The 14,666-nt window shown below is 51.5% G+C and overlaps 1 protein-coding gene across 1 annotated transcript in view; it reads left to right on the top strand.

Moving 5' to 3' along the window:
• Positions 1-14,666, top strand: part of ELL (elongation factor for RNA polymerase II) — a 60,577-nt gene that overhangs the window by 27,438 nt on the left and 18,473 nt on the right. Inside the window, exons 2-4 of the mRNA XM_081134915.1 lie at positions 7,590-7,637; positions 12,949-13,070; positions 13,429-13,592. Coding sequence (XP_080991041.1) covers positions 7,590-7,637; positions 12,949-13,070; positions 13,429-13,592 — 334 coding nt within the window. The remainder of the gene's footprint in view (positions 1-7,589; positions 7,638-12,948; positions 13,071-13,428; positions 13,593-14,666) is intronic.

Below are 14,666 nucleotides of genomic sequence, written 5' to 3'. Positions count from 1 at the left end.
GGGTCTGGGATGGGGGAGCTAAATGCAACCACAATTGACCTTATAAGACAGAGGCAGAGCCCTAGCTGGTTTGGCTCAGTGGTTAGAGCGTCAGCATGTGTACTTAAGGGTTCCAGGTTCAATTCTGACCAAAGGCACATACCTCGGTTGCAGGTTTGATCCCCAACCCTGGTCGGGGCACATGCGGGAGGCAACCAATCAATGTGTCTCTCTCACATCAATGTTTCTCTCTTTCACTCTCTCTGAAAAGCAATGGAAAAAAATATCCTCAGGTGAGGATTAGAAAAAAAGTGAGGCAGAGAGAGAGCTGACACAGACAAAAAGAGAAGATGATAAGACCATAGAGGCAGAGATTGGAGTGTTGCCACTTCAGCCAAGGACACCTGGATTCCCAGAAGCTGAAAGAGGCAGGAAGGATCCTCCCGAAGCCTCTGGAGGGAGTGCAGCCGTGCAGGATTTTGGCCCAGGGACACTGATTTCAGACTTCTGGCCTCCAGGACAGTAAGAGACTAAATTTGTTGTTTTAAACCACCAAGTTTGTGGTAATTTGTTACAACAGCCACAGGAAACTAATGTAATATGATTCCATTTACATGACCTTCTGGAGAAGGTGCAACCATAGGTACAGAAAACAATGGAGATTGGGGAGGGTGGAGTACAGGTGGGCATGCTAAATTCCAGCAGAAAGCAAGATGGCCCAGTACAGCATTCCGACTGTGTTTATTTGCTGACCCAAGAAGAAAACAAAACGTGTGGGAGGGAGGCAGTGTCAGGTGATTTGCACCTGTTTTTCTAATCCTCAAGGTTTTAAAAAAACTTTCCCCTAAGCTTCCTGTGCACCTCCATGTGCGGTGCTGGCCATGTGTGGGTCCTGATTGGCACCTGGCTTGTAGCTGCTTGGATTCCCTTTTCTTGCTTTTATGTGTCTGTCCACAGTGATGAATGTTCTGCTCTCTTCCCAGCCAAGGGGAGGGGCTGCCTTGGGCCCTTCTTCAGGCCCTGCCCAAGTTTCCCAGCTCAGCCCTGGCAGGCCATGTCTAGTAGACTGACCTTCTGGGTACATGTCCCAAGCCTTCCTCTGTGTCTGTGGTTCACGGAAATGGCCCCTCATGGTCACAGACACTGTCTGAACTCTCCATGTCCTCAGTGTCTTGCTCAGAACTTTCCAGGAAGTGTTAGGGAGGGTTTCTGACATTTCCTAATCCCCTGTACTTTACTGGAAAGGAGGGGACAGTTGCCAGGAGGTCTGCAGCCAGGCCTTTTTTCGGGACTTCGCCTCCCCCTTTCCTGGCCACACTCGACTCAGGAAGGTTCGGTCCCAGCTCTGCAGAATTACACAGGCTGTCTTTAAGGAAGAACAGATGCCTTTCCTTCTGTCACTTTCTCTGGGCACCTTTGGGTTACAGGGTGGGGTGGGTAAGGCCAGGTATACTGCAAGGAGTGCACTCCCCAGGTGGTGTTGACATTGTGACTAGTAGGCATTTCAGGACTTGGGTGCTGCTTCCATGCAGGTGTCTCAGGGCTGCATCCAGGTTGGGCCAGTGTTTGCTTGATCCCTTCTGTGCACCATGGGGTGTTTTTTGTTTGCATTTTTTATTTTAAACCTTTCACATGGGTATGTTTACATTTAGATGTAACAGAGAATAATGACAGTCCCTGAACCGTCACCCAACCTTGCCCTCTATGAGCATCCCACTGATTTGTCTCAACTCTTCCCTGAGGAACATTTTCTAAAAAATACGTTTTTATTGATTTTTGGGGGGGGTGGGGGTGGAGAGAAACATCGATCAGCTACCTCCCATATGCACCCCAAATGGGGACTGAGCCCGCAACCGGGACCTGTGCCCTGACTGGAAATTGAACCGTTGACCTTTCAGTGCACAGGACGATGCTCAACCAACTGAGCCACATCAGCCAGGGCTAAGGAGCATTTTTAAAAACAATCCTACATATCTATTTCACCCATGTCCTTTTGAATAACAATACTGAATGTCAACAGAGATGGACTGGTTTTTGTAGATACAACCTCAGTGCAGCTGTAGGAGAGCACCAAGGCCCAGCCCCTGGCACCCTGCCAGCTGTCTCCATGGGGTCTTTATGGTGGCTGGGTTGAATCAGGGCCATGTAGAGCCACTTGCCACATGCATGCCAAATGTGTGGTACTCTGTAGCACTCCATCCTCCTTCCCCTTGTGCCATCCACCTATTGAAGAAGCCAGCAGGTTGGTCCTGTGGAATTTTCCATGTTCTCCTCTAGCGATCATTCTTCCATTTCTTTCCTATTGGCATTGATGAGCTAAGGGCTCCTCACCTCAGCCTACTGACTTCTAGGGTGGGCCCATTCTTTACTGTGGGGGCCATTCTGTGCACTTTGGGTATTGGCAGTGTTGCACCAGGTGACAGAAATACCTTCCTCTCCAATCAAGTCACAACAACCAAAAGTGTCCCTTGGGGAAGACTCACCCACCATTGTAAGTATAATTCTGTGTCTTACCACTCGCTTCCTGTGAAGCTATAGCTGGACCTGGCAGTGGATTTTGTAAGCCACTTTCTGTTGCCTCACCCTCCAAGGGCAGAGATAAGGGGATTCTGGCCATCTCAAGTTCCTCCTCATCCCTGACCCATCTTATGGGAGAGGGTTCCCAGGCCAGCATTTGTGCCTCCTCCCATGGGCCGCCCGCCCAGACCCCTGACCGTCACTTACCCTGCACACTCCCTATTTTCTCCTGCGTGCATTGCCATCTTTCCTATGTGTCTTCTTCATTCAGGTGATGCCTCCCCAGACAGAGGGCTACCAGGAGGCCAAATGTTTACAGGGCACAGATGCCCCTGCCTCATTGCATTGAAGTAAGACCTCCTTACTGCCTGCTCCGCTAGGCCTCCCTGCGTGCACCCTGGCTCTGCTGAAGCGCAGTGCCAACAGTGATGCTTGTCCTGAGCAGCTCCCAGCTTCATCCCCTTTGAGGCTAGTGGGAGATGGTACATTGCCATGCAGGGGCCTGACAGGGCCATTGTGGGGGCTGGGCTACCTGAGGGTCCCTCCATGCCTGCTGCTCAGGAGACACTGCACTAGATGGCTCAAACTCAGGGTGTGTGTGACCTCTGAGCCTGTAGTGGGTACGACATAACCTCCCAGAGGGTCTAAGGAGACTTGAGGCATTGTTGTGATGTTGCCTAAAGTGCAGCCCCCTCAGGTACCAAGTAGTGCGGTGCCCAGGGGTATCCAGGGAAGTTACATTACCCTGTCACTTGCTAATTTTGGTCTGAGGGCCAACTCAGAAGCCTCAGAAGCTGCTGAAGTAACAGGGAAATGAGAAACGGGCAGTGCCCAGTCTAGTCCGTCAGATCCTGCTGGTCCTAGGATGCTGCCTTCCATCCTTCTGTGTAGATGAGGTAACAGGGCAACAGCTTCCCCCCCACCAGCCTCATGAGCTGTCAGCCCCTGCAGCCATCCAGGTCATGATGGCCTTGTTCCCATGGGGAGCCCCTGAACCTCTGGGATAGCCTGACTGCTGGCATCTCAGCCAGACTGGGTGGGTCTGGATGTGACGTTGGTCCTGCCATAAAGGAACCTCTGATTTGGGCTCTGGCTGCTCTCTCAGAAGACACTGTGGTGCCACACCCACCTTCTGGAGGGCCTACAAGCTTGGGGTAACCCCTGTGCCCCTGACACCACCACTGCCTTCCGTTTACACCATGCCTTCTCACATTCAGTTGTGTGTGTCCAAATCCTGCACTTCATATTATCATCTATGCCACGGACTGTCAGTGATCTTTTACAGAAATGTAACATTTTTTCATATTCATAAATGGGTTCACCATGCCCAGTGCTCTTCATCAGTGAGACCCACGTGCCCATTTGTTATCACTCGTCCTCCTCCTGAAGAACTTCTAGAACCGTCCTTGCAGTGCACATCTGCTATAAACATACTCTCTTAGCTTTTGTCTCTCTGGACAAGTCTCTATTTCACTTACTCTTTTCACTGGATATAGAATTCTAGGTTGGAGGTTTTCTACCCTCAGCCCTTTAAAGATGTGCCTGTTATTGTTAATAGCTATAGACAGGAAGCCTGTGGGGAGTCACCCACGTGTGTGTGATAGTAGGAGCTAAGTGCTATGTTGTCAACGGGCTTGGTCCTACTGGAGGAAGGAGACACCAGGCAAGCCCATGTGGCCAGGAGCCTACCTCTACAGCCTGACAGCCAGGCTGCGTGGGGACATTGATTTGAAGCCAGCCCTCGCAGCATCACACAGAAAGCCAGGACTTTTAGGCCTCTTGACTGACTTCTCCAACTCGAAATGTCTCGTTCTTAATGCCTTTGGGGAATGAGTGACCTCGAAAGAAAGGAGTCTTCCAGATAACTTGCTGGATAGCTAGAAGCCAGTTAAATGCTTCACTGGATAGCCCACAGGTAGTGTGTCGTTGGAGGGGGGTGGACCAGCACATGTGGGTCCTGGGGCTGCTCTGGTGGAGTTCCTTCTCAGGAGGTACACCCTTCCTAGTTCCGTTCCCTCTTTACCCTAAATCCAACCTCCAGTCATCACTGTAATAATGGCCCCTGTCCCCCAAGTCCCTGGAGCACAAAGACCTTGCTGTGTGGATGGCACACACAGTGCTTGAGTTAGCACCAACTGACCCCTATGTGGAGATCTGGCTGAGAGACCTGGGGATGAAAGAGCCAAGCCCCATGTGCCCTCTACCACTGCAGTATCCCAAGTCTCTGGTCCTGCTTTGCACTTGCTGTTCCCTCTGCCAAAAACACCCTTCGTTCCTGGTTTTGATGACCAGGTGTCAGCAGGAGCTCGGAATAATGACAGGCAGGCCGTTTTGCCTCACCATTGCCTGTGTTGTGGTGTTCTCGTGTCTCTGCTTCCCTTCTATCCACATATGTCACTCTTGTGTTAAAAATGGCTGACAGCCCAACCGGGTGTGGCTCAGTGGTTGAGCACTGACCTAGGATCCAGGGAATCACGGTTCAATTCCTGGTCAGGGCACATGCCTGGGTTGCAGGATGATCCCCAGTTGAGGGGCGTGCAGGAGGCAGCTGATTAATGACGACTCTCTCATCATTGACGTTTCTCTCTCCCCCCTCTTCCTTCTTCTCTCTGAAATCAATAAAGATTAATATATATATATGTGTGTGTGTGTGTGTGTGTATATATATATGTGTATATATATATATGTATATATATATGGCTGACAGACAGGAATCTCTCCTTGCCTGTTCCTGTGATGTTGCTCAAAGCCCCTGAGTCTTCAGTAAAAGTCCTCTGTGGGTCTGATCTGCTGATCTGGTGCACACTGACCTGCTTTCTGTCTTTTTAGTTTTGCCTTTTCTGGAAACATATATAAATGGACTCATACAATGTATGGTGTCATATGTTGGCACCTCTCAACCAGTGTCTTCTAGGTTCATCCGTGTTGTGTCCATCAGGAGTTTGTTCCTTTTTATTTTAGGGTGGTATTTTCTTGTTTTTCTGTCTGCCAACTGATGTACATTTGGTTTGCTGCCACTTTTCAGATACTAAGGGTAATTCTGCCGTGCACATTTTTGTATAAGTTCTCATGTGGACATATCTTTAATTTCTCTTGGCTAATTCCTAGGAGTGGAATTGCTGGGTCATGTAGTAACTCTCTGGTTAACATTTTAAGAAAATGCCAGACTGTTTTCCAAGCAGCCACACAGTGTACGTTCCCATCAGCCATCCACGAGGGTTCTGGAGTGTCATTTGTCTTCCTGTTCTAGCCATTCTGATAGGTGTTCAGTCTGCATTTCATCTATGGGTAAGGGCTCTGAACACCTTCTCACCTGCTTAGTGGCCATCTCTTCATGTCTTCTTTTCATCTCTTTAACCTAATTCCAAACAAAGGCCACTTACATGTTGTGTCTCCAAGGGCCCTGCCAGGACGAGACTTCCACGGGTGCTGTGCTTCTCATTCTCTGACCAGCAGCCTAGGCGAGGGTCAGGTCATGGTCGTGGGTCAGGTCAGCTGGTCCAGAGTCTGTTTTGGAAGGAGCCTGGTCTCAACAGCACCATGGCTTCTGTGCCTGCAAGGGCTGGTTCCCAGTCCAGAGTAGAACAAGGGACTGGAAGATGTCTCTTTCTGCCAGTCTAGCAGTGTGGGGCAATGTGTTTAGAAGTTTGGGGTGGTTTCTGGGGCATCAGATCCCATGGAGGTAAGTGCTAGTGCAGAGAGTAACCATTCAGGTCTGCTTCAGACAACAGAGTCCTTTGGGATTCTCAGCAAAAGAGGGGCTTCTGGTAAACAAAGGGGGTGCATGTGTGGCCCTTGTGTTCAAGCTATCTGAGCTGTCTCCTTCATCTACCCACAGCCATCAACCCAGTGGCTGATGGACCCATGGATTCCGAGAGGTCAGCCACCTATAAGTCCTGGCCTGCCTCTTGGTTGTTTCTCTTCATGAGGGTGGAGTCACTGCACTACTCAGAGCTACTCCACCTAACCAGGGCATGCCATGCGCCTGACATTCTGGGTGGGGAGCTGACAGGCAGCCACTCAGGGAGGTACTGGGGCAGTGGAGGAAGTCTCCCTCACTCTAAGTGGGGCCAGGGTGGAGGTGGGAGAGCCCAGCCCCCGCTGCCCTGTGGAGGAGGTTGGGTGGGCGGAGGACAGGCTGGATTTGGGTCCTGTGGGTTTTGGGGATGGAGGAGGGGGTCATGGTGACAAGCCAGGGCCACGCTGTGGGGTGCTATCTGCTATTCAGAAGGTAGGTGCTCTGGATGCAAGGTTAGAAGAGGAGGTGCAGCCCTCTATCTGGATTCACATTCTTTTTTTTAATTTTTAATTTTTTAATTAAAAAAATTTTTTAAACTAATTTCAGAGAGAAGAAGAGAGAAGGAGATAGATAGAAACATCAGTGATGAGAGAGAGTCATTGATCAGCTGCCTCTTGAATGCCCCCTACTGGGAACTGAGCCTGCAACCCTGGCATGTGCCCTGATGGGGAATTGAACTGTGACCTCTTGGTTCATAGGCCGATGCTCAGCCACTGAGCCACATCGGCTGGGTTGGATTCACATTCTTTCTAAAATTCCATAAGAGGACTGATCTCTGAATAGCTGAAGCTTAAAGTATTTATTTTGAGTTTTTTTTACTATATAGCTTACGACATTTGGAAATTCTGCCACTCCAAGCACAGTGACATACTGCTCTGAAACTGACATGGGAACTGGGCAGGTGTTGGGCTTCATCCTGCCAATGGTGGGGGGCCAGAGTCAACTCATCAGCCTGCCTCTGGGCCAATGGTGCTTACCCACCCTGATTTCCATTTGCAGGTGCTGTCTGTGAGGCAGGATGGCCTGGGCTGATGATAGTTGTTAGAGACCAGTGAGGGGCTGTCCACTGCCTGTGTCTCCACTCTTGCCACTCATGTACCCTTAGCCCCTGTCCCTGTGCCATTCAAGGAACTCTTACTGATCCTTCAAAACCCTACTTCGGTGACTTTTCCTGTAGTTTTCCGGCGTGTGTGTGTGCTTTCACTTTTCCTGAACACATGGTCTTTACCCTGCTCCTTAGATAACCGGAAGTGATGCTCTGGATTTCCAAGTATCTTTTGCTTTTTTTTTGCAGGATTCTGTTTCACTGAGGCCATCAATTCGATTTCAAGGAAGCCAAGGGGTGAGTCGTTTTTGTGTTACTCATATTTGGAATTGTGGGACTGGTGTGTTCTGGGGCCTGTCATGACTTGTTGGGCACAGCAGTAGTTGGGTACAGTATTTGGTCCCATCCACTTCTGTTCTAGTCCCCATGCCAGGGTAAGCTCCACCTCTGGATGTGCCCAGGCTGGTCCTGGGGCCCACAAAAGGCCATCCATGAGCAGAAGAAAGGTATCCTTTCTAGCAGCCCCCCAGGGTCCCTCCCTCCCTCCCTCCCTCCCTCCCTCCCTTCCTTCCCAGATTTATACCTGGCTCCCAGGCCCCCAACCCGTTCTGACCCAGAGCCCAGGCAGTGTCCCTCTCTGGACCCAGGACCATGGGTATTTGTCTGTTTTTTGGTACTAGGTTGGGGTTATAGAAACTTAGCACCCTCATTTTATTCTGAAATGTACTTTATTCTAAATGACCATCTGAACAGAAAAATCAGGGAATAAAAGAAAGGGCAAGTTGTTCACAATCCTTGCCGTGCAGTCTTAGGACCATCCTCCAGTATCTCCCACCCACCAAACACTCCTCGGAACACTAGTTTTTCTTCTAGTCTTTATTGCAAGTCTTTTGTTTTTATCCGAAGAGTTGCCACGTGTGTCTAAGTCAGTTTCTACCTGAAGGCCAACTGGCTCCTTAAAGAACCGGGAAGACCTGTGGGTTTCACCGAGCCAAGGTGCTCTATAGAGGGAGTCTCTAGGAGATGCATGTGTGTAGATACAGAGATACCAAGATATGCTTGTGGGCAGGCAGAGGCCAGTGCCACTATCCACAGCAGGGCTTCTTCCTTCTTAGGGAGACTCAGTTTCCCTCAGCTGACTGGGAGAAGCCCACCCAAACTATCTAGGGTCCTCTCCTTTACTTAAAGTCAGCTGATCGTGGATGTCACTGTGTCTACAGAACACCTCCACACACATCCAGATTAGCTCTTATGGTGTTATTGGGCTCTGCCTGGCCAGGGGACACACAAACTGATCATCACATTGATACCAGTCAGGGTTGGCAAGACACCCCAAAAGGCCCAGACAACTTCCACCCCTGTGTGTCTCCTCAAGGACATCTGTGCCTCCATTGGCCCCATCAGAGTCTTGTGGTCACCCTTTTGCCATCTCCCTTTGTCTTCCTTGGGACATTTCTCCAGGGGTGTTGGCAGGGCTGGCCTGTGCCCTCAGCCCCTGTGGGAAGATGAGGCCAGTGCACAGAAAAGGCCACTGTGGTCAGCGTTCACTTTTCAGCAAGACCCTCACGGCTGGCTACTCACAGATGATCCATGAGGTTCTCCTGGGCCATGGCCCTATGCCCCCCAAATTCCTGTGGAAAGCCTGAGAGCCACATTCATTCCAGATATGGGGTCCCACCACCTTAGTTTTTGAATCATGTTTTTCCTATTCTTTCTTCCTCCTGGGCTTTCTTTTGCTTAACAGAATCTCTAGAGGATTTCAGCGTGGAGGTGCTGTGTTGCAGCTCCAGGCAGTCTAGGCCTCAATTTTTCACCAGGAGGCTCTTTGTGAGCCTATGTGAAGGCTGAATGGGCTCTGTGACAGGGGTGTGTTCTTCCCCAGCTTGCTGTGTAGGGTCAGGCTCTGGGTCTGTCCCTGTGACATCTGTACCTCCTCCTCCTCTTTCTCCTGGGCATTGATGGGACATGTCCCTCTCCCCCCACCAGGTGTGAAAGGCTTGGCCTGGTGCCAGGCTGCATGTGCACAATCACTCTAAACAGCAGGGAGGAAGGAGGCAGCACCTCGGCTCTCTCCTCTCACTTCTGGTCACTCCATTGCATGTGCACAGCTGGGCCTACCTGTTCCTGGGAAGTGAGGAGGGGGTTTTGCTCTTTGCACAACATCCACAAGGTTAGAGATGGAGCAGGAGATGTATGCATGGAGGAGCAGGATGCCAGTGGAGCTAGATAGAACAGGCTCTTTAGGGACCTGGGCTGCTTTGATGTTCAGGAATCCACCCCTCAGAGGCCCATGAAGCTGACAGACCAAAGATTGAGACTCTATCTGTGGGCTTGGGGACCTTGGCCAGTTTTCCCTCTATCCCTCAACCTCCTCACCCACCACCAGATGGGGATCTTGTCCACCTAGAGAGTCATGTGCAAATTAACGTGGCTTTAGGAGAACCAGTGTACTCCCTGCATCCCAGGATGTGTTCACTCAGCCCCTGGTGCTTTTCCCTCTCAGATATGAATGTAATGCAGCTGGCATAGGGTCGCAGCATCAAGGCATTTCCTGGGTGGGTGTTGAGCCTGTCCCAGCCACCTACCAGCCCCGGGGGGGCCTTGCTGCCATACTGGCCCCATGGCGCCCTCTGGTGGCCATGGTCACCCTGTGCACTCTGCGGCATTCACCACATGCCCTGGAGAGCTAGGCCCCACCTAAATATGTTGGCCTTCAAGGCCGTGTCTGCTGGAGCAAAATACTCACCTGTCCATTTGCTGGGTACATTTTCACATCTATGCTCTCTACGCTCTGAGGGGCCCTGAGCTAGCTGACTGGTCCTCTGCTGTCAAGAGGTCACTTCTGAGTTAACTCCTGACAACTGGTAAAGCACCTCCACCTGTCCATCCCCACTCCAAAACTTTTCAACTGAAAAAAGGAAAGGTAAGGTTTCATCCAGGGCTGTTCAGGACCTTGGCATTTCCCTGGACTGTGGTAGGAACGTGAGCTGCAGTTTCTAGGACAAGGTCTGACAGGTCTGTCATAAGCCTTTGGCCGGTGTCTGTGCATCTAGGAACCATGTCTGTTAGGATGTGCTCCAGACTGAGCCACAAGGTGTTTGTTGCCATGTCATTGGTAACAGGGACAGTTTGGAAATATCTTTAAAATATCTCTAGAATGGGGTTTAGGAGTCTGGAGACATCGTGTGTGAAAGTTGAGCAGCTAAGAACTTGGGAACCTAGGGTGTGGGGGGAGGTGAAGGTGCAGCATTGCTCTTCTGAGCCCCATGGAAAAGGGAGAGAGGAAGGTGCTTAGAAAGGGCCCTGGGTATCTGCCAGGCCAGCAAAAGAGGCTGCTTTCCTCCTAGAAGATATGTTTAGCAGCAGTAGTAACTCTCCCCAGAATGGTTCCCTGGGAATGAAAATGATGAAGAAAACTGATGGTCCCTGAAAGCTCCTTTGGCAAGAGAGGACCTAGTCAGTGGTGTTTGGCTCCCATATGTACCTGTTTCTTCTTTTTGACCAAACGGAACATCAGTGCTGTTCCCCACCACGTTGCTCCCACCCCTACCTGGGCCTTGATTTGTCTTCAGAGCTCCCACGTGCACTGCACACGATAACCTGGGGGAGGGCAATGGCTGACTTGGGACAGATTTCAAAGGGAGGAGAAGGAGAAAGGCTTATGGCCAGGACCCCACTGACTGCTGCAGGGGAGCCAGAACCTCCTGCAGGCCTCAGGCCTCAGAGGCACTCAGGGCACCTGGGATGGAACAGGCGTGTTTTATTTCTCCGGTTTGTCACACAGACACTTGCGCCCCCTTCTTCCTCCAATTACCTGGTGTCAGTGCTGCTATCAGACATATCCAAACCTGTTATACTCAGGCCAGCTGAGGGCTGCATGGTAGCTCTGGGGCAGGGGGCGGCAGAGGTTCCGTCCAGAGGGCACTGTCATGGCTGCTGCATTTTAGGCCATGTCCTGGAACACATACCAAGCTCTCCTCTGGCACAGAGACAGCTGTGCATTCCTGGGCCATTTGTGCCCAGCTGGTTGGTTTCCTTGCTGGTTCCCAGAGACTGGTAATTATTAACTAGCATCATTAAACAGCAACAACCCATTAACTAGAGGATGCCATAGCAGTAGTGCCACAGATCTGGGGAGGGACTCCCAGCACACCTTCCCCCCACCCCCAGCTGTCCTGAGGACACTGGCCACTTTGTGTATATCTTTCCCTGTCACTAGCAGAACCAGGCTCTCCTGAGTGTTGGTTTCAAGCCCTGTGTCACCCACTATCCTGCACAGACCAGCCTCTGGGCTCTGTGCTGGGCCCTTTCCTACCTTGGGATAAATTTTGGAAGTGGGCATATGTGCCTGGGTGGAAAACGCCCACACAGGATGAAAGGGTCACAGTGAAGTGTCCTCCACCCTCTTCCCAGGGGAAAGCATGGTAGCTGCTCCCTGTGCAGGCTTGGGTAGGGCAGCTGCAGCCTGGTGAGTGGGCCTCTGTGCACATGGCCTGATCCCACTGTCAGCTCTCTGCTGGGTTGCAGGGGTCATCCTAAAGCTGTGATGAGTGGGCTTCCTAAACCCATGTCCTTGGGCAGGCAACCCCCTTGTCTTGATCCAGTGTGGGCTATGCCTGTCATGTCTGTGGCTGCATAGTTGCAGAGTTCTGTTTTGCAGCTGGAGGTGGTGTGCATCCTTCCACCTGCCTGCCAGGGTGGGGTCAAGTCTCCCTCAGGGCTGTGTGTGGTTAGGTAGGGTAGGAGGTACCTAGGGCCATGAGCACCCTGGAACTCAGACAGGATCCCTCTCCCCTCCTTTCAGGGGTGACAGTCCAATGGGAACTGGCACCATCTGCGGCCTCTGCCCCCTGAGCTGATATGGAAAGATGCCTAAGGAGGCCAGGTCCCTCCAGACCAGGACTGGGTGAGGGAGAGGATCAAGATGAGCAAGAAGAGCCACCCATATCAGGCTCAGTTTCCCCAGAAATTCCTTTTTATTTTGTTGACTGGTGTATGGGCTTCCTGCCATGTTCTGGGCAGCTGGGTGCTAGGTATGCACCCGGCTGTGGTTGCATCTCCCAGGTTCACAGCCACAGGACAGTGGACACTCAGGTAGTCTGTATCCCATCCCAATGGAGGAGATAGAGAGGAGGTCACTAAGCAGGAGCAAGGGTCGGAGCATCTTGGCTGCCCAGTGTTCCCTGCTGGCTTCTGACAACTATTTTGTCTCATTTCACCTTTGAGGATGTCGTGGGCCAGATCTGCCCTGTTTGGTGGGTGAGGAAGCTGAATCATGGCCCAGATCTGGGTGGGGTCCCTGCTTCCAGGTGCATGTTACACACTCCAGGTGCATGTTACACACTCTGTATTTCTCGGACTGTGGTGACACCACCCTTCCCTCTTGCATGGGAACAGAGGACCCTGAGCATTACTGGGGGCAGGTGGTGGGGACTGGCCTCGGGTCCCGTCACAGCCAGAAAAGCAGAGGTGTGTTTTGAAGGAAAGTGCTAGCACTTCCTTTTCATAAGGGTCGTGCTGCGTGGACAGTAGGGGTCTAGCAACTCGGTCTGTGCCATGTTCCCCTCCATAATTCTGACTCTTAGTGACACCCCCTGTTTCTGTGCAGCACATCTCCATCCCCCAGCCCGACTACCCCTCAGAGGCTCGGATCTTCTCCTTCTACCTCTCTAACATTGGCCGTGACAGCCCCCAGGGCAGCTTTGACTGCATCCAGCAGTATGTCTCCAGGTAAGGCCCAGAGGGACACCCTGCCTTCCCAAACTCCATTCTCGTCAGACCACTGTGTAGACATTTGCCCACCAATTCCCGCCCAGTGCCCCCTTCTCTCATATGAGCCCCTCTGGCTTCTTTCAGTGTATCCGAGGTGTAAGTACTCGTATTGCGCCTCTGGCCCAGGGGTCTGGGTCCCCTTGTTTCTTCTGGGTCTCCTTGTTTTTTCTGTGTTAAGATGTGCCCTGTGGAAACCATGTGTCTCCATCAGTGCTGAGCCCTGTTTCCTGGTGGCAGGGGGTATGGCTTGGGCCCCAAGACCATATCTCCGTGTGTCCCAGGTGTTAATCTTGGCTCCTGGCCCCTTGTCTTACAGCCATGGGGATATGCACCTGGACTGCTTGGGTAGCATCCAGGACAAAATCACAGTGTGTGCCACCGACGACTCCTACCAGAAGGCGCGGCAGAGCATGGCACAAGCTGAAGAGGAGACACGGAGCCGGGGCGCCATTGTCATCAAACCCGGAGGCCGCTACCTGGGTGAGGGTGGGGGCCTGGGGCTTCAACCATGGGGGCTTTACTGGTGGGGGGTGGATTATGCCTGCCAGGCAGCTGTTGGGGGAACAGGAGGCATTCAGGGCCTGTCCAGGCTAGGAATAGGAGTGATGGGTGACAGAGGTGTGATCTAGCCCCTGAGCAGGATCAGCAAGGTCCATGTTTGGTCGTGAAGAAGGTCCTGCTGAGTCAGCTGGGGGTTATGCCATCTGCTGTCTCCCAAGCCCCCAGGTGGACTCAGACCCAAGAACTAGAAGAATTTGAATCCTTGGCCTCTATCGCAGGCCACAGCCTCAGGGACCTTTACTGGTCAGGAACACAGATGTGCTCCATGAAGACAGGGTTGCCATATTTCCTCTGGCTACCACCCACTGTTCTCACCTGCCCAGCTGATTCCTCATGAAGTCTGAGATGGCCAGCATAATGCAGACCTCCAGATGCACCCCACAATGGCCTTGTGTTTGGGCCGGCGAGGGACCGTCCAGTTGAGACCTGAAAGGAAAGGCATTGATCCCTGCTTGCCTGGAAGGCTCCAGCAGCTTAGCATCTGCTCGAAAAGAATTTCGGTGAAATTGAGACATTGGCAACATTAAAAATAGGATGAAAAATACAATTTATTCAGAAAGCTCATCCTGCTGCACCTCTTAGACCCAGACAGAGTTGAAGAGCTCTCAGAATTTATTGCCAGAGAAAGAGCTGCATTAGGCAGGAGAGGCATGAACCCGCTTACAGCAAATGAAGACCTTGATGGCTTCATGGGGTTTTTCTTTTTTAAGAAATGGCGGGAGATTTCACATCCTCCCAAAGAAAGCCTGGTTTCCTTTGCTTGGCAGTAGGGTTGGCTCTGAATGAAATTCCAGATGTTGGTGCAGGAGTTTGTCCTGCTGGTCAGTACTGAGCCCTGATGGACGTGGCTACCTGCCACTGGGGCCAGAATCCAAAAAAACTTCACCCACTTGCTTTCACCTCAAGATGCAAACATAGACATTCATACACATCTTAGTAAATTTCTGGGTCCTTCAGCCAAAAACTCGGTCAAGATTTGTCTTATTGGACCAC

Source organism: Miniopterus schreibersii (assembly GCF_964146895.1).
Source record: "Miniopterus schreibersii genome assembly, chromosome: 4".
Lineage (NCBI taxonomy): Eukaryota > Metazoa > Chordata > Mammalia > Chiroptera > Miniopteridae > Miniopterus > Miniopterus schreibersii.
The sequence above is the reverse complement of the archived record's forward strand: the minus strand, read 5'-3'. Positions and strand labels throughout refer to the sequence as shown.